This window comes from Rana temporaria, chromosome 5 (genome assembly GCF_905171775.1).
Source record: "Rana temporaria chromosome 5, aRanTem1.1, whole genome shotgun sequence".
NCBI lineage: Eukaryota > Metazoa > Chordata > Amphibia > Anura > Ranidae > Rana > Rana temporaria.
Genome location: NC_053493.1, coordinates 296,665,744 through 296,688,338, shown reverse-complemented (window position 1 = coordinate 296,688,338; position 22,595 = coordinate 296,665,744). Strand labels below are relative to the sequence as shown.

At 42.9% G+C, this 22,595-nt stretch overlaps 1 protein-coding gene across 1 annotated transcript; it reads left to right on the top strand.

The window, feature by feature from the left end:
- Positions 1 to 631: 631 nt before the first annotated feature.
- On the top strand, positions 632 to 22,141 carry LOC120940894 (myosin regulatory light chain RLC-A). The gene is made up of 4 exons (XM_040354023.1): positions 632 to 748; positions 13,565 to 13,771; positions 17,040 to 17,201; positions 21,313 to 22,141. The coding sequence occupies exons 2-4, from the start codon at positions 13,588 to 13,590 to the stop codon at positions 21,483 to 21,485; spliced, it is 519 nt and encodes a 172-aa protein (XP_040209957.1). The 5' UTR covers positions 632 to 748; positions 13,565 to 13,587; the 3' UTR covers positions 21,486 to 22,141.
- Positions 22,142 to 22,595: the final 454 nt, after the last annotated feature.

The window sequence follows — 22,595 nt, the reverse complement described above, 5'->3', positions numbered from 1 at the left end:
TATATATATATATATATATATATATATATATACTCCATCATATCACACACACATTTCTCCATTATCATCATATCTCTCACACACACACTCCTCCGTCATGTCTCTCTCACACACTCCTCCATCATATCACATATACATACTCCATCATATAACACTAGCATACACTCCTCCATCATCATTATATCTCTCTCTCACACACTCTTCCATCATAACATACACACTCTTCAATCATAACACACAAATACACACTCAGACATCCATCATATACACACTCTCTCGGCCTTGCATACCATGTTCACACTCTGCAAATCCAACTCCCGCGAGATCTCAGGCTCCGCTTCCATACAAGGACATGTGTCAGCCGATGTCTCATAGACGTCACCCCCGCTGGAATGTGTCCCGCCCTCTGATGTGGAATGTACCAACCTCGTACCTGGGGGGGGGCGGGTTCCATCTTTATACGGCCAGGATTTTATATGTCACTTGAATAACATGTGTACATTACGCTTGTTGTAAAGACGTTACAGACCAGCTCCGGCGCCTCGTAGAAGTGGTATAATCTTTGTGGAGGGGTTCGGTGACCCCCTCCGGGCGGAGTGGTTCGCTCCATCCGCTCCCTGTGGCTTGTAATGCGGAAGTGACTGTGTGGAGGAGTGTCTGTGAGGGGTGTTGGTCGGGGTTGTGAGGTGATTCCGTCTGTGTGTGAGAAGAGAACAGTCTGCCGTCTGTGTGCCCCGTTCTGTGTACGGTGAGTATTCTGGGGGGTGACCGAGGCCGGCATACGAGGAATAGACATGGGGGAGATATCAGTCATGTACCTGGCCTACAGGCGGCCGCGCCCAGCGCTACACCTATGTGTATGGGAACACAGGGCCCGCCCGGTGTGTTCATCCACCACACAGGCCTAACATCCCGGGGGGCTGGGACTTGTAGTACCACAGGAGCTACATGTATGTGTGTGGATGACTGGCCTGCAGGGGCCCCAGCACCTACTGTACTATTATTGGGGGGGGGGGGGGGTGATAATCATAGACTGTAACGGGGGGGGGGGGTGATAATCATAGACTAATGTGGGGGGGGGGGTGATAATCAAAGACTAACGTGGAGGGGGGGGTTTATAATCATAGACTAACGTGGGGGGGGGTGATAATCAGACTAACGTGGAGGGGGGGGTTTATAATCATAGACTAACGTGGGGGGGGGTGATAATCAGACTAACGTGGGGGGGGTGATAATCATAGACTAACGTGGGGGGGGGTGATAATCATAGACTAACGTGGGGGGGGGGGTGATAATCATAGACTAACGTGGGGGGGGGGTGATAATCATAGACTAACGTGGGGGGGGGGTGATAATCAGACTAACGTGGGGGGGGGGATAATCATAGACTAACGTGGGGGGGGGGTGATAATCATAGACTAACGTGGGGGGGGGGGGGATAATCATAGACTAACGTGGGGGGGGGGGGATAATCATAGACTAACGTGGGGGGGGGTGATAATCATAGACTAACGTGGGGGGGGGGTGATAATCATAGACTAACGTGGGGGGGGGTGATAATCATAGACTAACGTGGGGGGGGGGGGATAATCATAGACTAACGTGGGGGGGGGGTGATAATCATAGACTAACGTGGGGGGGGGGTGATAATCATAGACTACGTGGGGGGGGGTGATAATCATAGACTAACGTGGGGGGGGGGTGATAATCATAGACTAACGTGGGGGGGGGGGGATAATCATAGACTAACGTGGGGGGGGGGGGGATAATCATAGACTAACGTGGGGGGGGGGTGATAATCATAGACTAACGTGGGGGGGGGGTGATAATCATAGACTAACGTGGGGGGGGGGTGATAATCATAGACTAACGTGGGGGGGGGGGTGATAATCATAGACTAACGTGGGGGGGGGGGGATAATCATAGACTAACGGGGGGGGGGGGTGATAATCATAGACTAACGTGGGGGGGGGGGTGATAATCATAGACTAACGTGGGGGGGGGGTGATAATCATAGACTAACGTGGGGGGGGTTATCATAGACTGTAACGTGGAGGGGGGGGGTGATAATCATAGACTGTAATGTGGAGGGGGGGTGATAATAATCATAGACTGTAACGTGGGGGGGGGTGATAATCATAGACTGTAATGTGGAGGGGGGGTGATAATAATTATAGACTGTAACGTGGGGGGGGGGGGGTGATAATAATCATAGACTGTAATGTGGAGGGGGGGGGTGATAATCGTAGACTGTAAGGCTCCATTCACACCTAGGCGTACAGGCGATTTTTACCAACGTTTTTGTCGCGCGTATGCGCGCGTTTTCGCACAGTGGCGTTCAACGTTTTTGTACTTTGTCTTTTTCCATATTAGCCAATAAGAAAAATGATCATCCCTGACATCACTTGTTGCTCTCCTAGGAATTTTTTATTCCTCTTCCTGGGTGAATATACCTCTTCCGGATTTCAGCAACACAGGCGTCAAAACGCTTGTACAAGCGCGTGTTTATGCACGTATCAGGCGTTTTACATTGACTTCAATGTAAAAAAAACCGCTCAAATACGCGCATATCGCGCGCTAGGAGCGACAAAAAAGGGTCCGGAACTTTTTTGAGCTACAGGCGTTTAGGCGTTCAGATGTGAACCATCCCCATTGCCTTTCATTACTTTTCGTCCCTCTGGCGTTTGTGCGCGTCGCGCTACAGGCGTAAAAACGCCTAGGTGTGAATGGAGCCTAACGTGTAGGGGGGGGGGGGTGATAAGAGAGCTGCAGGGAGCACAGATGCGGTACCCTTGATTGGTAAAGGGACTGTAGTAAATAGCAGGGATCTCTAGTAATGTCTCCAGTTGATGAATGACTCCAATCTCCCAGCTACTCCTGTAGCATGTCCAGTCTGACAGTTGTCTGCAGCATTACATTCACTGATAGTTATTTGCAGCTGTTTGATGTCAGGGGCTGCACTTGATGCCCTTCTATATCGAGTAAGTTGACCACAACGGCTCTAAGCTTAATACAGTCTGTGGCACGGTCATACGACCACTGTTTTATATTTTAGGCTGAAGCTGGAATATGTTGACTCACATGCGTTATTTGCTAACCAAAAAGGACATTACGACATAGTCTGTTCAACGGTCCAACCAGGGGTGCCCATAGATGACTGCTTCAGTCATGTTGTTTCTGATGGGTAGAATGAAATGTGATGTTTTTGGGGCATCAGAGCTGGCCATGCTGGTCTGTCAGACGTGAAGGCACAATTGATCACGCTCTGCCATGCCAAGCTGTAGACGCCCTTGGAGAAAGAGTAGTTGGAGTTTTTTTTTAACCAGACCAATTGCAAATTATCTCCAGTGAGCCTTGATCAGCAGTATCTACCCATTATTGGGCCAACATAAGACAGACCCACATTCCCTAATATTTAAGCCCCCCCCCTTTTTTTTTTCATCCCTCACTTCTGGGTTTCTTGCCATGCCAAGATTGACCTACAGCCTTCTGGGATAGCCTCATCTTGCATCCCGGAAGGCTTCGGGGCAATCTGCCAAAAGTGCACTTGTGACACGTCATCAGGAAACCAGACCATTTGGGGCCAAATTTCTCCCACCATAGGGAGATCAAACAAGATTTGTGCAGATGGATAGGAATGGACTTCAGTCATCATGGAGACAACAGTGCAGAAGGGCCGTGCGTTGTGTTGGCCTCTTGTTTATACTCTGAAATGACAGTATTATTTTTCTCCCTATACCTGATCTAGTACGCACATTTCTATAGAAACACCTGGGTTTGGGGCTACTGAGTGAGTTAATAATTTTCTAGGTATTTAAAAAAAAAAAAAATTATAAATGGATGCATTTCCATATTTATTATAAATGGTTTGAATTAAAGTTATTGTAAGTCTTGTTCATTTTGTCATTGTTTTGATCCCCCGACATTAACAGCTGTTTAGACCGCATCCTATAAACATTGTACATTTTTATATATATATAAGTGTGTGTGTGTGTGTGTGTGTGTGTGTGTGTGTGTATGGAGGTTTTCTCGAGATTGCCTGTAGCTGGTTAATCAGAAAGTACACATTGGGTAGGGCACCACCAGTTTCCTTCCTCAGTCTTCCGGCTTTGATAGACATAACATGATCCTGAACATGCAGGCTCACACAAAGGAGAACGTATCGGCAGTTTAGCCAAGTCTATGTTCTCTTCCGGTTCTAGATAAGTAAACATTTTTGAAAATAAACAACTCTTGATGGACATAAACCGTAAACTGCAAGTTGACACAATTTTATTTACATTTTTTGCTTTTCTTGATTTTTCAAAAAAGATTTAAAGGGAAGTTCCCGGATGCAACAGAACATAAACTGTAGCAGTTGTAAGAAATGCTTTAAAAATGTCCCCAAATCAATTGCAGATGTTCCCGATTGAGTGGATTGCATAACCAAAGCTGGACATTTTCTGGCTCCACATGTTTTCTCTTATTTGAAGAATCTCTTGTACATTATTGCTGTCATGATTGTGGTGTTAACTGAACTGCAAACAGCAGATGTTAACTACATTAGGATCTATTCTGTGTAATTACTAGTCTAGTCATGTAAGGAAGTGCATTGTGTTTGTCTTTCTTGGTCACACCCTTTTCAGTTAGAGACTATCCAGTCTTGCAAGTTATTTTGAAATAAAAAGCATATCCTAACTGTATAGAGCAGACCAGTATGGTTATATACCAAGAACATGTTTTCACTGCTCTGGGCTGGGGGCATAGTAAAGCTTTTTATTCCCTCAAAACAGTTGCATAGCGGATTGTTCTGAATCTACACTAAGGTAATTCAGCAAGTATCTACCTTGAGGAATTTGCAGGTTTTGCAAAAGCTCTTCTGTAACCTTAAAGTGGTTGTATTACCCCTCTTTTTTTTTCTTTCTTTTTTTTTTACCTAAAGGTAAGCCTATACGAAGGCTTACCTGTATAGGTAAAATGAATATCTCCTAAACCTGTACGGTTTAGGAGATATTCACTTTGCATGCAGCCGCTGAAGGTCCGGTGAACGCTGCTGGACCTTGCCGGGAAGAAGACTCCCGCGCACACGTGAACACGGAAGAATCGCTGAGGGAACATGTCTGCTCCCTCGGCGTGGACCGGGATCAGATGCTGAGGCCTCGTTCTAAGGTGAGTATTTCATAATGAGCTAGTATGCACTGCACACTAGCTCATTATGCCTTTGCCTTACAGTTTTTTTTTTGTTCGGGTATAAAAACGCTTTTAATCCTAGTACACACAGGCAGAAATTTGGCCCATGTGTAAGGCAGCCAAGCCGACTGGAGTCAGCTGAGCATGCTGGAAAATCGGCAGCGGACTGGCTCTCTCGATCAGTGCGCTCAGCCAATGGCCGGAGTGTTCTTGGGGGGGGGGGATGTTTAGGGTTATCCCTCATTCAGAACACAATGGCTCAGCGAGGAAGATCGCTGTACTAACATCGGACCATGAGTGCACCATGCTTGGTGTCCTGAAAATCACTTGGCTGTCCTCCTGTCTCCACTTAGTTTTTTTCATTGTTAAAAGAATGAGACATTGGGGGTTATTTACAAAAGGCAAATCCACTTTGCACTACAAGTGCACTTGGAAGTGCAGTCGCTTTAAATCTGAGGGGTAGATCTGAAAGGAGGGAAAGCTCTGCTGATTTTGTCATCCAATCATGTACAAGCTAAAATGCTGATTTTTAATATCCCTTGCATGTCCCCCTCTGATCTACAGCGACTGCACTTTTAGTGCACTTTTAGTGCAAAGTGAATTTGCCATAAGTAAATAACCCCCAATGTAAGTGTAAGTAAACTTACATTGATGTAAAACAAAGAAGTATGGCCCCTTATAACTGATTACTATAAAGTGGTTAATAAAGCCAAAAATGTACTGTTCTCAGGCAGTAGATCATGTACAGCAGGCTCTAAAGATGAAATTGCCACGAAGGCATAGCTACACGTTTGTTCAACATTCCATCACTATAAGCTAGAGCCAGTTCATAGAAATGATAGTACTTAAAGGGGTTGTAAAGGTTAGTTTCTTTATTTTCTAAATAGGTTCTTTTAAAGCGGATCTCCACTCTAAAGTGGAGTCCCGCTGATCGGCACCCTCCCCCCCTCCGGTGTCACATTTGACACCTATTAGGGGGGAGGGGGGTGCAGATACCTGTCTACAGACAGGTATCTGCACCCACTTCCGGCCCTACGATACGGGCAAAAGACGGGTTTTTTCTCTGCTTCCCGTTCGTCCCCCGTTGTATGCTGGGAACACTCGGCTCCCAGCACACAGCGGGAGCCAATCGGCGGGCGCAGCGCGACTCGCGCATGCGCCGTAGGGAACCGGGCAGTGAAGCCGGAGCGCTTCACTTCCTGGTTCCCTCACCGTGGATGGAGGGGGGAGCAGCAGGGTGACGAGCGATCGCTCGTCATCTGCTGCGATCGGCGCTGGACTCCAGGACAGGTAAGTGTCCTTATATTAAAAGTCAGCAGCTGCAGTATTTGTAGCTGCTGGCTTTTAATATATTTTTTTTTAGTGGCACATCCGCTTTAAGCTAGTGCATTGTGGTTCACTTACCTTTTCCTTCTAAATGTGTTTTTTTCTTTGTCTGAATTTCTCACTTCCTGTTTCTCATCAGTAAGCATGCCCCCATCATCTGAGCAGTGGTTAGTCAGCCAGAACAGCTTACTGAGGAGGAACAAGAAGTGAGAAATTCAGACAAAGAACCAAAAAAAACATTTTAGAAGGGAAATCGAAGGAAACGTTTTTTTAGTGAACCAGCCATGCACTAGATTAAAGAGGTTGTAAAGGTTTGTTTTTTATTTTCTAAATAAGGTTCCTTTAACCACTTACCCCCCGGACCATATTGCTGCCCAAAGACCAGAGTACTTTTTGCGATTCGGGACTGCGTCGCTTTAACAGACAATTGCGCGGTCGTGCGACGTGGCTCCCAAACAAAATTGGCGTCCTTTTTTTCCCACAAATAGAGCTTTCTTTTGGTGGTATTTGATCACCTCTGCGGTTTTTAGTTTTTGTGCTATAAACAAAAATAGAGCGACAATTTTGAAAAAAATGAATATTTTTTACATTTTGCTATAATATCCCCCAAAAATATATAAAAAAACATTTTTTTTCCTCAGTTTAGGCCGATACATTTTCTTCTACATATTTTTCGTAAAAAAAAATCGCAATAAGCGTTTATTGATTGGTTTGCGCAAAAGTTATAGCGTTTACAAAATAGGGGGTATTTTTATGTCATTTTTTATTATATTTTTTTTACTAGTAATGGCGGCGATCAGCGATTTTTTTTTATTTTTTTTTATTTATTTATTTTTTTCCGATATTGCGACATTATGGTGGACACTTCGGACACTTTTGACACATTTTTGGGACCATTGGCATTTTTATAGCGATCAGTGCTATAAAAATGCATTGGATTACTATAAAAATGCCACTGGCACTGAAGGGGTTAACACTAGGGGGCGGGGAAGGGGTTAAAGCGGGGGTTCACCCTGTTAAAAAAAAAAAAAATATGTTTTTTTTTATTATTCCATTACTTTCGGCATCGTAGCGCGAGCTACGGTATGCCGGTCCTAAATTTTTAATCCCCGTACTCACTGTGCTATCGTTGATTGAAGAATCCGGGGAATGGGCGTTCCTATGGTGAGAGAAGGTGATTGACGGCCGGCCCTGGCACGTCACGCTTCTCCGGAAATAGCCGAAATAGGCTTGGCTATTCACGGCGCCTGCGCATAGCCTGTGCGCAGGCGCTGTGAATAGCCGAGACCTACTCCGGCTGTCTTCGGGGAGCGTGACGTGCCAGAGCCGGCCGTCAATCATCCTCCCTCTCCATAGGCACGCCCATTCCCCGCGGGAGTCGGATTCTTCAATCAACAATAGCACAGTGAGTACGGGGATTAAAAATTTAAGACCGGCATACCGTAGCTCGCGCTACGATGCCGAAAGTGATGGAATAATGAGGTGAAGGAGGGTGAACTACCGCTTTAAGTATGCCTGGGTGTGTTCTTACTGTGGGGGGGTGGCCTCACTAGGGGAAACACTGATCCTCGGTTCATACAGTGTATGAACCGAAGATCAGCATTTCCCCTGCTGACAGGACCGGGAGCTGTGTGTTTACACACACAGCTCCCAGGCCCCGCTCTGTAACGAGCGATCGCGTGTGCCCGGCGGCGATCGCGCCCGCCGGGCACACGCACGGGAGTCGGGGGCGAGCGGCGCGCCCCTAGTGGCGGCTGGGAGAGAGGACGTCATACTACGTGCTTTCGCCCAGCTGAGCCACCTTGTGGACGTATAACGACGGTGCGCGGTCGGCAAGTGGTTAAGCTAGTGCATTGTTGGTTCACTTACTTTTTTATTCGATTTCCCTTCTAAATGTTTTTTTTCTTTGTCTGAATTTCTCACTTCCTGTTCCTCCTCAGTAAGTTGTTCTGGCTGACTAACCACCGCTCGGATGATGGGGGAAAGCTTACTGAGGAGAAACAGGAAGTGAGAAATTCAGACAAAGAAAAAAAACATTTAGAAGGGAAAGCAAAGGAAAGGGTAAGTGAACCAACAATGCACTAGCTTAAAGGAACCTATTTAGAAAATAAAAAACAAACCTTTACAACTCCTTTAATCTAGTGCATGGCTGGTTCACTAAAAAAACGTTTCCTTCGATTTCCCTTCTAAAATGTTTTTTTTTCTGTGAATTTCTCACTTCCTGTTCCTCAGTAAGTTGTTCTGGCTGACTAACCACTGCTCGGATTTAGAAAATAAAAAACTAACCTTTACAACTCCTTTAATAATTGTAAATGCACACCCACCAGTAACCTAAAGATTAGTACCCATTTTTTGGGGGGGCACTTAGAAGGCAGGCAATAAAATAGCTGACCACTATTTTTGCAGGAGATATTAAAGCACTACACACCCAGAAATAGTGGTAAGTTAGAACGCTTATGTTATTTTATGTTTAGTAAAGAAAGTTTGACTAACTTCAAAGGAAAAACATGTGTTGTGTGTGTGTGCTTTTTTTTTTTTTTTTTCACCCCCCCTTTATACTTGGGTGGATGCAGCATCAGTCCCCCCACCGCCTCTGCACTGAGAACCGATCCTTCGAACACCGCCAATGGCTTGGTTCTCACAGATTCCAGAGCGGAGAGCTGCTGACTATCAATCAGCAGCAATCCTGCTTCTCCACACTCACTGGAGTGCTGAGCTGTGGAGGGGCGGGAGCAGTAATCTCAGGCTCGCTGATTGGCTGAGACAGACATCAGTCCAGGCACCTGGCAGATCCCGACTTTATTGTCGCGGTGTCTGGATTGTTTCCAGTGACGTCAGCGGAGAGCGGACTACAGACCTGCTGAAAACGGGTCACAGGAGTGCAAAACAAATTGCACTCCTGTGACCCAGAGGAGAATTCCAGCCAAACAAGCTTAGGCTGGACTTCTCCTCTTAAGTTATTGAAGATGCAAGCTTTTGGGACCCTTTTTTTTTTTGGGGTTCTTTCCTAATAAGTAATACTTGCAGTGGAGCAGTGATGTAGCATTGTTACAGACACTGAGGACCACCTGAAAAATAAGTATATTCCCTCTTCTGTTAGCAGGTATACTTGTACATACAAGTGACCCTGTGCTGACAGTGTCACTTTAAATATCGGTTATGCAAGGAAATGACCAAGTGCCTTAATCTGACCTTCCCTTTACCCACTGATATGTGCCACTACCCCACATTGTCCAGTTCTCTTTCCTTTAAGCATCACTTATGCTTGCAAATCCGTTCTTTGGGCAAGTTCTACATAATTCTCTGTTTTTCCTTGCTGGGTCTCTGGGTCATGGTAATGAGATACATTTGTAGACATATGACAGGGCTTGTATCTGGCACACCTCTAAGGCGAGTCATGAATGTGACATAATTGGCAAACACTGTGATTCTGTTAATTTTAAAAATGTCTTTTGGCTAGATTCAGACATGTTGCAGCTTGTTGGGAATTTACGGTCAAGTATTTTGTATTTGTCTTTAGCATCAATGCTACTGTGGGCAGGGCACCTACATTTTGGTTGTGTAAGGGAAAAGCCCAAACTCTTGGGTTCGGTAACATTTTGACCGTTGAAGCCAGATTGTAAAATGGATGTATTTATTATTCAAGCCTGCAGTTGGCTACAGGCAGGGAGAGCGGCAGCAAAATAATTGCTCTAACTAGCTAGGGCCATGTAATACAATTTGTTTTACCAAAGGGTGGGAACTAGCTAAAGGGTCTTTGAAGTGGAGTCTTGATTGAAATGCAAAATACTCGGTTCACATAAGATTGTCATTTTTATAGCACTGATCGCTGTAAAATTGTCAATGGTCCCAAAAATGTGTCAAGTGTCCCCCATAATGTTGCAATCCCGATAAAAATCGCAGATCGCCGCCATTACTAGTATAAAAAATTAAATAATAAAAATGCCATAATTCTATTCTCTATTTTGTAGACGTTATAATGCAAACCAATCAATATATGCCTATTGCGATTTTGGAAAAATGTAGAGAAAAAATTGGGATATTTTTTATTATAGCAAAAACTAAAAGATATTGTATTTTTCAAAATTGTCGCTGTTCTTTTGTTTATAGCGCAAAAAAATTAAAAACAGCACAGGTGAGCAAATACCACCAAAAGAAAGCTCTATTTGTGGGGGGGGGACGCACGACCGCGCAATTGTCAATTAAAGCGATGCAGTGCCAAATTGCAAAAATAGCTCTGGTCAGGAAGGGGATAAAATCTTCCGGGCTGAAGCGGTTAAAAGCTGAGATGGCAATCTTTGCAAATAAAGGTGTAAATAGCATTTAAATACAACAGCTGTTACACAATATGACTTCTAACAATTCGCATCAAATATATCTGCCTAATCAGAAATAAATGTTTGATAAATTAAATGGCTATTCCATTTGCCTCGTCAATTGTATTATGCAATATTAACCCTATGGGCTGTGTGATAAAATAATATAGGGCAGTTTACTCTTGACCATTAGGAGCAAAGAAAGATACCTGTGGTTACCATGATGGTGTAGCTTGTGACTCGCTTCCCTCTTTGTCACATGTATAAGTGAGAAACATTTCTCCAGTGATATGAAACACTATAGGTAAGGCCCCTTTCACACAGGCTGTCCGATCATGTCCGTCTGTCAGTTTTTCAGGTAGACCTGATCAGCTTTGGGGGAAAAAAACTTCTCTGGGCCCCCTGTGTTCAGTGGGGGCCGGGGGAGAGAAAGCTGACTATTCCAGAGGATTAATACACACTTGAAGGCCTGCCTGTGCTATATTAGTACACTGCAGTCAGCTGGGAGCTTTCTGTCCCCCGGCCCCCACTGAACACACAAGAGACCCAGATACGTTTTTTTTTTTTTTATATTCTAAATGACTGCACCTTTTACGTAAAGGTGTACTAACACTTTACCTGCTGTAGAGACCAATCAGGTCTCTTGGGCAGTGCTGTGTAAATCAAAGAACTGGATAGACAGAATTTTTTTATTTTTTGGCTGGTAAAACTGCTCTCATACAGTATATGTATTTATTTCATCCTTTAAAAATAACCTGTTATGACGAAATGAATGAACTAAGGTGTTAGAACTAGGAGGTGGTGTACATACTCTTATACCTACAGGTTTAATAAAAGAAATATGGGGCTGTGATTGCTCGACTCCTTTTGAAAATGAGTTTCCTGGTTGTGGCTGATTAGTTCTCAGTCACAAACTTTTATCTCATGTGTAGCACATGAATGTCAGAGAAAAGATGACATTTCTTTTCTCTACTGTGTTCTGAGTGGGTGACTACAAGCTTTGGGGTAAAGCATCAGCACGACGGCTCAGTTATGGGACTGAATAAGGCTTGTCGGTTATCTCATGTCTGTGGGTTCCCTAAAATAATTGCTGACCATTTTACTTTCTGCTGATTAGACAACATAGGTATTTTCTCTTGTTGTGGGAAGCTACTATACACAGATGTCAAGTTGTTCTACTAAAAGTATTTTTTGTAGTGATGAATACATGACAATACTAAAAGGCTCTTGTATAATTGTAAAATTTATAATTATTTTACTATTCCTAAAGGTGGATAGATCATCAATACTTTGAATTATGCTCTTTGTTTTTAAAACGGTGTCATAATGTTTGATCTAGCATAATACCCTGATCGCTTCTGTGATTCATTTATTTTTCTAAAATGAAGCAGCACATTCAGCTGTCATTCCCCCCTCCCCCCCCCCCCCCCCTTCATAGTTTCCACAATGATCTCATACTAGTAAATAAAGCTTAGATTTATTTAGTTGTTACATTTAGTGTAGAGAATGTGTCCTTGCAAAGCCAGATGATGACGGGGGTATCGCAAAGCCTATATGAAGACCTGCTCTGAACACTCTCTTCCATTTTGAAGAGCAGTCAGGTAAGTTTGCTTGTTCTTTTGTGATTTTAATTTTTTTTAGCTTAAGCTGGCCATACACTAATAGGATACAGGCAAAATTTCCAGCATGCTCCTTTAGCAAAAGTCGCTCAAACTTTGTCAAATGGAGTAGGGCTATGAGGGCCAATCAAGCAAGTTTGTTTAGTGTATGGCTAGTTTTTGGCTCCTGTGGAGGAAGGATTTATCACATAGCAAAGCGGTGCAGAAAAGGAGCATAGAGAGACTAAGTGCTTTTCCTATTTTTTTTTGTTTGTTTTTTTTCTTCTGCATCAAAAACACATGGGCAGTGTTTAACAAGGATTCCAATTGCCCCAATTCACACCACTGCATTGCATTTCAGTGCAGTCAAGAAAAATGGAGCATATTGCATTTTTTTTTTCCCCTGTTTGGGCCGCATGTGGAATGTGGCAAAATGCTTCAAGTGGGGAAAAATACACTGGAACACATCAAAAAAATGCATCCGGAAAGCAGTAATTGTGAATTGATTCGGACCTGAGACAGACTTACTATGAGATTACAATTTGATTCATAAACTTTCTCCTCCGCTGCTCACAATTGGCACTGCTCCAATGTATAGCCTGTCTGCAAGGACTTATTTGACAAAAGTTTTAATGTTTAAAAAATAAATAAATAAAAAGTCTCAACTGTCTCAGATCTGTTTCAGTCCTTTGGAAAACGTCACCATTGTCAGGTGAGGATTGCAGAAGTTGCAAATGCACAAAACCTTCTGCAAATCATTTTGTAAATGAAATAAATGCAGACTTATCTGCTTTATGATTATATTGGTAGTTTGATAAATCTACTTTCTTGTATATTGAATATTGATCTGAAGAGGCTCTTCTGCTTCAGGACCCTCTGCGAAACTCAGGTTTTGGTATCTCTTTTCAGCTGTCACATAGAAAACCAAATGGAAAAGCTTTCTGAGTAAAAAGCTGGATCTTACAAAGCATATCATTGTCGGTCTGTGACATAATCCAAAGCCAGTCTGTAAAACCTTTAGCCTAAATTAGTTAAACAGGGAAACACTGCACATAATAGGCTTAAACCCTAATTTATACTGTGCTCACTGCTTATAAGTTTGCTTACTTACTGTTTTTTTTTTTTTTTTTTTTTTTTTTATTATTATTATTACAGTTAGACCCAACAGAATCGCCAACATGTCAAGCAAAAGAGCAAAGACCAAGACCACCAAGAAGCGCCCCCAGCGCGCAACCTCCAATGTATTTGCTATGTTTGACCAGTCCCAAATCCAGGAGTTTAAGGAGGCCTTCAACATGATTGATCAGAACCGGGATGGTTTTATTGACAAGGAGGATTTGCATGACATGCTTGCATCCCTTGGTAAGTCGCGTGGTAGTTCTGTAAAAATGAATGGTAAAGTGTATGCTTAACCAAACCTCTATGGAAAGAGTAGGGATGGGTTCAATGTGTCTGCCCCAATGTGAGATTTCACTTCTGATCATGGAGTTGCAGCAGAAAGTGAGGGAGATTCTCCTGACAGCTGTCACAGGAACAGATGCCTATGTTGGTATATCATTACTTCTAGGAACAGTGATGACCAGAACAAATTGAGGTGGTGAATATTCCCAGTGCTGACAGAGACAGCGGGCAGAACCTGGCAGGGCTTCTTCTGCTGCATCCCAGAAAACGCTGCAAAACGAGCCGCGCATCCACACTTTACTGTTTAAGTAAACTGAGGTTTGCACCTATTTTAGTGTAGCAACGTGTTGCTCATATGCAAGCACTAGATTATTTCTGTGGTTTCTACCTCCTCTTGCTGTCAGGTATAAGTCAGGAGGCTTTTAATGTGCTATACTCCCTCTCAGGTGGTAATGTTTTTAGGGCTGTTGTCAGAATAGAGAATTAAAGATGTCTGTTCTAAATTTGGTGTTCTTTAACCACTTCATGCCAATATACGTTGGCAGAATGGCACAGCTGGGCACAATCGCGTACCCGTACATGATTCCTTAAGCCCAGCCGTGGAGTCGGAGCGTGCCGCCGGCGCCGCGCTCGCGACCCCGATCCTGAAGCTCCGTGACCGTGGGACCTGAACGCCGCCGGTGTCCTGCGATCGGTCACCGGAGCTGAAGAACGGGGAGAGGTGTGTGTGTGTGTGTGTGTGTGTGTGTGTGTGTGTGTGTATAAACACACCTTCCCTGTTCTTCGTTGTGGCATTGTCATTGATCGTCTGTTCCCTGATATAGGGAATGACCATCAATGATGTCACACGTCCAGCCCTGCCCCCATACAGTTAAAAACGCATATGAGGTCACACTTAACCCCTACAGTGCCCCCTAGTGGTTAACTCCTAAACTGCAATTGTATATTTTCGGGGGATATTTATTATAGCAAAAAGTAAAAAATATTGCATTTTTGTTTTCAAAATTGTCGCTCTATTTTTGTTTATAGCGCAAAAAATAAAAACCGCAGAGGTGTTTAAATACCACCAAAAGAGAGCTCTATTTGTGGGGAAAAAAAGGATGGTAATTTTGTTTGGGAGCCACGTCGCACGGCTGCGCAACTGTCAGTTAAAGCGACGCCGTGCCGAATCGCAAAAACGGGCCAGGTCCTTAATTTGCATAATGGTCCGGGTCTTAAGTGGTTAACCACTTGACCTCGAAGATTTTACCATTTTTTGCTATTCAGCACTGTGATACTTTAACTGGCGATTGCTATGTCATGCAACACTGTAGGCAAATTACATTTTCTTTTGGTGGTATTTAATCACAACAGTTTTTTTTTTTTTTTTTGTATATAAATAAAATTTTATATGTGTGTGTGTATAATATATATATATATATATATATATATATATATATATATATATATATATTTACAATTTATATTGTGTGTATATATTACAATTTATAGTGTGTATGTGAAAGAAAAAAACAAGCAAATTTCCAAGCAAATAATATTTCTTCATAAATTTAGGTCAAAATGTATTCTGCTACATTTCTTAAAAAAAAAAAAAAAAAACCCAAATTAATGTTTATTTTATATGAAAAAGAGGGGTGTACTGCGCTAATTCGATAAATGGTAAAGTGGCAACTAAAATGTTATACCACGCTAATAATAATGGTCTAAAGAAGAGCTGCTCTGTTGTAAGCTAAAATGTGACAATGAAGTGCTAGATAGATGTCGATTAAAATTATGAAACACAGACCAAGTGAAAAAATAATTATCTCTGTAAATAGGTCTGTGAGACCTTAATAGGATAACAAGAAGGGGTTAATTCCTAAATTGGGTAGAAACCTCAGAATTATCAAGTGAATAAATAGCAGTCCGTGAAAAAAAAAACCCTTAGGAATACCATTAACAAAGAGTAAAAAATGTGAATATAGTAAAAATTAATGCAGAGTGTCCATATAAACTTAAATATCCCCAGTATTCAACGAATCCAATAGTCCAAGAAAAAGTGCTGACAGGATAGTACCTCCACCAAACAATAACACTGCCGCTTACCAGATGGACGTGATCTCTAATTATAGGAGATCAATATGCGCATATGGTTAATGTCCCAGCCTGGGGTCTCTATTGGTAGCATAAATCCCTCAGTGTTGTTCAATATTGCATAGAAGATGTCTCAAACAACGTAGCAATCCAGGATGCACCACATAAAAAAAAAAAAAAAGGAAGGGACAAGCCCTTAAACCCTTAAACATTTAATAAGTAACATTAAAAATGCTCACTTACATCGAAGAAGTGAGCTAAGGCATATAAAATACAATCGAGCCACCTGGCTCTTTGATTAAGCAGCCTGTATCTTCCGTTTCGTCACTAGAGGGACGTGACCACGTCTGCTTTAATTTCCGGGTTTACAAATCATGCGATACGTTCCAGTAGTCTTCAGCAGGGAAGGGGTTTTCTTAACTAAACACACCCTCCTGCCTGCATGTGTGCGCTAAGGGCAGATGGATTCCAAGAAGTAAATGCTATATGAATAATTTTGCCTTTACTCAAGTATGCCATGGCCTGAAATGCTAGGGGGGGGGGGGGGGGGGTTCAAGTGATTGTTTAGCAAAAATAAAGCATGGAGACCTGGATGCTTTGTATTGTAAAAATGTATCGAATGGTGTTTTTTGGTTTGGTGCTCAGATGCAGTATAGTTCAGCATTGAGGCTTGATAGGTTGGGTATGTAGTTACCGTATTTATCAGCCTATAACACGCACTCTAACTTTAAGAGGGAAGTTTCAGGGAAAAAACTTTCCACAGCCCCCTGCGTATAACACGCAGGCACAGTTTACCCTCTATTTTCAGGGTAAAAAAGTGAGCGTTATACGCCAATAAATACAGTACTTGTTGCAACTTCATCTTTTATAATTTATCAGATTTTGCATAACGTATTGTGTTTTATGTGCAAATCAACTTTGTATACATTACTGTAACTTTGCATTTGATAAAGGTGAGCTAAAATCACGTGACATAAATTGCAACTACCACATTTTTATTCAGGGTTTTTGCTTTCGGAAAATCTGTAATGTTTGGAAGTTTAACGAATTGTCAAAACTAAAAAATGAATATTAACATGTGAACATTGAAAAAATTTGCTCTGGTAGCGCAGTAGCTTTTGTATCTTGTGACATTTTTTTGCTTTCTCTAATTAAGGCAAGAACCCAACAGATGAATACCTGGAAGCCATGATGAATGAAGCCCCTGGACCCATTAATTTTACCATGTTCCTTACAATGTTTGGAGAGAAGTTGAATGGCACAGACCCTGAAGATGTAATTAGGAATGCATTTGCTTGCTTTGATGAAGAGGGAGTTGGTGAGTTTTAGTATACATTTCTGCAATTTGAATTTGTGCATCACAAAGCATGCACTGGTACGAGCAGGCAGGGAGGGAGGGGGAAGAGGAGACACAGGAGAGCAGGGCTGTGGATGATTGAGGCACGTACTCTGACCACGGTGTCGGGGCTTAGCAGCCCTGATATATGGGGGGAATGGTATAGCCAGGCAGGATCAGCCAGTTTTTTAGGCGATACAGGGCGCCAAATGACACAGCACAAACACTGTGCAGTATAACATGCTTTAAGGGAACAGGATCTTTGTATTTATTTTTTCCTTGGGTTAACAAATACTTGATGGCTACTTGGGGCAGTGAGAGCATAGGCGGTAAAGCGCAGCTAGTTTTAGCTGCGGTTTTCGGCCGTTAGCGGGGCGCTTTTAACCTCCCCTATCGGCCGAAGCGCACCGCTCCAGTATGAAAGCACTAAGGGCCCTTTCACACGAGGCGGATCAGTAATGATCCGCCTCCGTGTGTCCGTACAGCTCAGCGGGGATCCTCCGTAAAAATCCCCGCTGAGCTGACAGGGCGGTCCCCGCACACTGTGTAGGGACCGCCCTGTCTTTCCTCTGCTCTCCCCTATGGGGGATCGGACGAACATGGACCGTATGTCCGTGTTCATCCGATCCGGCAGACGGAAGAAAAATAGGATTTTCTTCCGTCAGATTTTGCGGATCTTTGCGGAGGCGGACAAATTACGGGGTGTCAGCGGATGGTCATCCGCTGACACCCGTGATCACATAGGGACCCATGTATGTCCCGTTTTCTTTCGCAACGGACAGATGAAAATGCGGACATATGGTCCGCACGTGTGAAAGGGCCCTAAGGCTTTCACACTGGAGTCACAGGAGAGGTACTTTGCAGGCGCTATTTTTAGCGCTAAAACGCCTTAGTGTGAAAGTGGCCTAAAAGTAAGATGGGTGTTCTTTTATCTTGCTAATATTGAGTCTTATACATGCTGTAAAGCTACAATACCTTTTTCTTGCAGTACATCTATGAGTGTCGCCTGAATCGTAGTTTTGCGTAAAAAATTATATTAGGCCAAAGGGGATGTGTTTTTGAGTTTTATTTACTTACTGTGTGTTTTAAAATTTTTAACTTGGTAAAAAATTCCTTAATTTAGAGCTTGGTCTCAGATAGATGACATGGGTGTTACATCACACCATAGGTCACACTAGAGCCCTTTAACCGGCGCACGACGATGTACATCGACAGAATAGCACGGCTGCGCAAATGGTTGTACAGGTACATCCCCCATTAATTTGCGAGCCGTGCGGTGGTGCGCGACGCCGGTGGCGGCGCACTCGCAACCCTGCTGTGAGCTCTGTGGACTCTATCGCCGCCGATGTCCCACGATCGCGTCACAGAGCTGAAGAACGGGGAGATGTTAGTTTAAACACAACTCCGTGTTCTGCCTAGGTGACACTCACTGATCGTGTTCCCTGTCATCGGGAACAACTATCAGTGACGTGTCATGGCAAGCCACGCCCCCTAACAGTTACAAGAACTCCCTAGGACACACTTAACCCCTTCAGTGCCCCCTACAGGTTAACACCTTCACTGCCAGGGTAATTTTTACAGTAATCGGTGCATTTTTATACTACTGATTGCTGTAAAAATTACAATGGTGTCAAAAGTGTCCGATGTGTCCGCCATAATGTCGCAGTCACGATAAAAATCGCTGCTCGTTTTTTTTTTTTTTTAACCAAAAATATGTAGAATACGTATCGGCCTAAACTGGGGATTATATATATATATATATATATATATATATATATATATATATATATATATATATATATATATAGCACAAAGTTAAAAATAATGAATCTTTTCAAAATTGTCGCTCTATTTTTGTTTATAGCGCAAAAAATGAAAACCTTTCGGTCTCTGGGTCGCTATGCTTGCTCCTCCACTGAATTTTGGAGAGCGCCATGGTTACCACCCAGGCTGGACAACAAAAGTGTCTGACTTTTGTTCATCTCCACTGCATAAGGATGGTTGGTGGTTTACAAAAGAAATGTACATTATTTTTGCTTTCAATTCAACTTAAAGTGATCCTAAAGACCTAGGCGTTTTTGTTTTCAGGCAGAAAGTCACATGATTTTTGCCGCGATTTTGTACAGGTCAAAAGGTCGCCAATGTAAAAAGCAGAAAACGTCTGTAATCTGCCAAAAAAGGAAGCTCCTGTACTTTTTTGGAGCGACAGGTATTTTTGCTTTATGCGACAGGTGCTATTAAAATGAATGGGATTTGTCTTGTTGGGGCTTTTTAGAGCTGAGGCTTACAGCAGAAAAACGCCTAGATGTGAACAGAGCTTTAGGCCCCTTTCACATGTGAGGATCTGTACATGTCTTATCTGCTTGCTCAGCGGGGATCGCTCTGTTGATCACCACTGAGCCGGCAGATGACAGGGCGGTCAGGGACTGTGCAGGGACCGCCCTGTCAGATCTCCGCTCTCCCCTATGGGGGGATCGGATGAACACGGACCGTCTGTCAGTGTTCACCTGATCAGTTTCGCAGACGGATGGAAAAATAGGATTTTCCTCCGTCTGCAGAATCTGAGCATAGCGGGGACCGATGGGATCGGATGTCAGCAGATGTTCACCCGCTATCTCGTAGGGATTAATGTATGTCCCTTTTTTTCATCCATAAACGGATGGATGAAAAGGCGGACATATGGTCCGAAAGGGGCCTTAAAGGTTTTTTATTTTATTTTTTACCTTAATGCATTCTATGCAGGTAAAACTCCCTCTGCTGTGATGAGGAAGCGGGGGACGCTCTGTCAATAGATGCAGACAGAGTGGCTCGGGAGCAAGCACAGGTACCCCAATGAAAAATGGGGTTTCTGTGGGGGCACTTGCTGAAAAAGAGGGGCCTGGAGCACTGGTGGGGACCCTAAAAGAGGATGATGGCTGCTATGTGCAAAAGCATTGCACAGAGCAGGTAAATTACATGTTTGTTTAATTAAAAAAAAATATGTAACGCCACTTTAAAGAAAGGGACAAGGACACTGAATTTCTAACAAGATCAATGAGTATTTCCTGTACTTGGTTAATCTGTTTGGCCTAATATATGAAAGGTAATGCAGCTATCACATCTAAGGACTGGTAAACTGCAATATATTTTATTTTTTTCTTGGGTTTAGTTCTCCCTTAAGCTTGTGGTTGTTAACTTCCATGGTATAGGGGGGCCTTGGCTATAAGCCCGGACATCGCCGAAGGGTCGCACGCATTGAGTGTATATAATGCTAGAGAGGACTGTCAGACTGCAGACACACTAAACTGCTCAGAAGCTGTAGGTTTGGTTGGACAATGGGAATGGAGGCATTCTACACCAGAAAGTGGAAGACTGGTGACATGTTACATGAGGCGGGTAGAGTTCAATACTCCTTGATTTTTTACAAATCAATTCCGTCTCTCCTACTACAGGCTGCTGGGGTCCTTGGGCTGAGAAGGGGCAGCATGTGGCTTAAGCATTAGTATTGGTATTTACTAAAACTGGAGCACACAGAATTTGGTGCAGCTGGGCATATTAACCATTCCAGTGGTCCAGTCTAACTGACCTGTCCATTTATAGGCATTGTCCGTTCATCTTCAACGTTCACATAGGCACTGAAATCACAGCTCCCCACTCTTCTGGTCCCTGGCAGCAGAGATTTGTCAGCCCTCTAACGTAAGCACACAGGCGCTGTAAGTTGTTGGAAACTGACTTCAGAGCCTGTTGCGATTTACTTTACAGTACATATAGCTTGAGAAGTAATTGATGGCTTAATCTCTTTTACTGCTTGTATAGTATATGTAAAAACTTGAATGTTCATTGTCCTGGGCACAAGTGCACTTCGGGGGTTGTCATGTTGGTCATAGACTTGTAGTTAAGCAATGCTGCTATATTTGCCCTGGGCATCTAGACTTAAACAACCTTTGTTTATAAAAGGGTTAATGATTGCCATCATCATACAAATGCGTGTCTACCATAAATCTTGGTGTTATATTTTATGTGATTTAAAACATATTAGAAACAAAGGTAGCACTTTGTCAAGGAACCGCTACTTGAGACGTGGCACCTCATTGTTTATCCTCTCTGTTTGTAGGAATCATACCAGAAGATTATCTGAGAGAACTGCTGACCACAATGGGTGACAGATTTACAGATGAAGAAGTGGATGAGCTTTTCAGAGAGGCACCAATTGACAAGAAGGGCAATTTCAATTACATTGAGTTTACACGTATATTGAAACATGGAGCTAAAGACAAGGATGATTAAGCCTTTGTCATAGCCGCTGCAAGATGTTCTTTAGCTTCCTGCCTTCTCTGAGTCTCTCCTGGTAGAACTGTGCATGCATGTAGCTCTTTAAACATTCTCTGTGTATTTATGGATTTATTCCAGGCCTGTTTGGCACACGCACATCTGTATAAGCAAACTGGAAATGGAAGATGTAATTGTAACGTGTTACTAGGAAGTGTAAAGAATTCCTGCACAGACGACCAACAGATTCTATCACTTTTGACGTAAGCTGGATTTTTTGCTATTTTGTAATAAATGACTGTCAATCCAAAACAAATTCTCAAATGTGGTCTGGCAGAGTGGAAACGATTCTCATAGTTGCAGTAGTTCAAGTGAAAAATGTATTATTGTCACCTTACTTAACTTCCAATATGCTAAAACCATACAAGTGTTTCACCTGCTAAGGATCACACTCCTACATCTGGCAGCTGCCTGCACTGCACATTGTTCTCTTCATCTCCTGGATATACATATATATGTTTTCTAAGACTGTCACACTAAGCCATGAGGGAGTTACCATGGGGGCCAAAAATGATGGCATGACTTTGCCATGCAAAACAGTCAACTAGACACTTTTATTTTCCGATCTGTTTCAATATTTCAGCATTTTTTAAAATAAAAGTGTTTTTTATCAGGCTCTGTGTTGCAGTGGTATTTATTTCAAGCTATACCATGAGCACCTTTTGCAATGTTTTTCTTGCTTATCGCTAAAGTCAAAACCTTTTTCTTTTTAGCTTTGGGTCTACTCTATTGGCCAAAACATAATATAAATATATAATGTAATATATTGTGTAGATTTCCCTGCAGACAACCGAAAGTGAAAGGATCTATCTCATGGGAACAGGTTTTCTCACTGGAGGATTTGATCTCAAATCCTGTTTTTTTACATCAGACCGAGTTTAGCAGTTACTCCAAAGCCGAAATTGCTTTCAGCATTTTTAAGGAGTCTAAAAAAACCTTAAATCCAAGTCTGTTAAAGTGGTTGTAAACCTCAGTCATGAAATCGGAACAAAGTCTCCCTCTTCCTCCACGGAAAATTCATTCTAAAGCTACTGTAATTTTTAGAATGTCCAGTGTGCATGAGGTCTA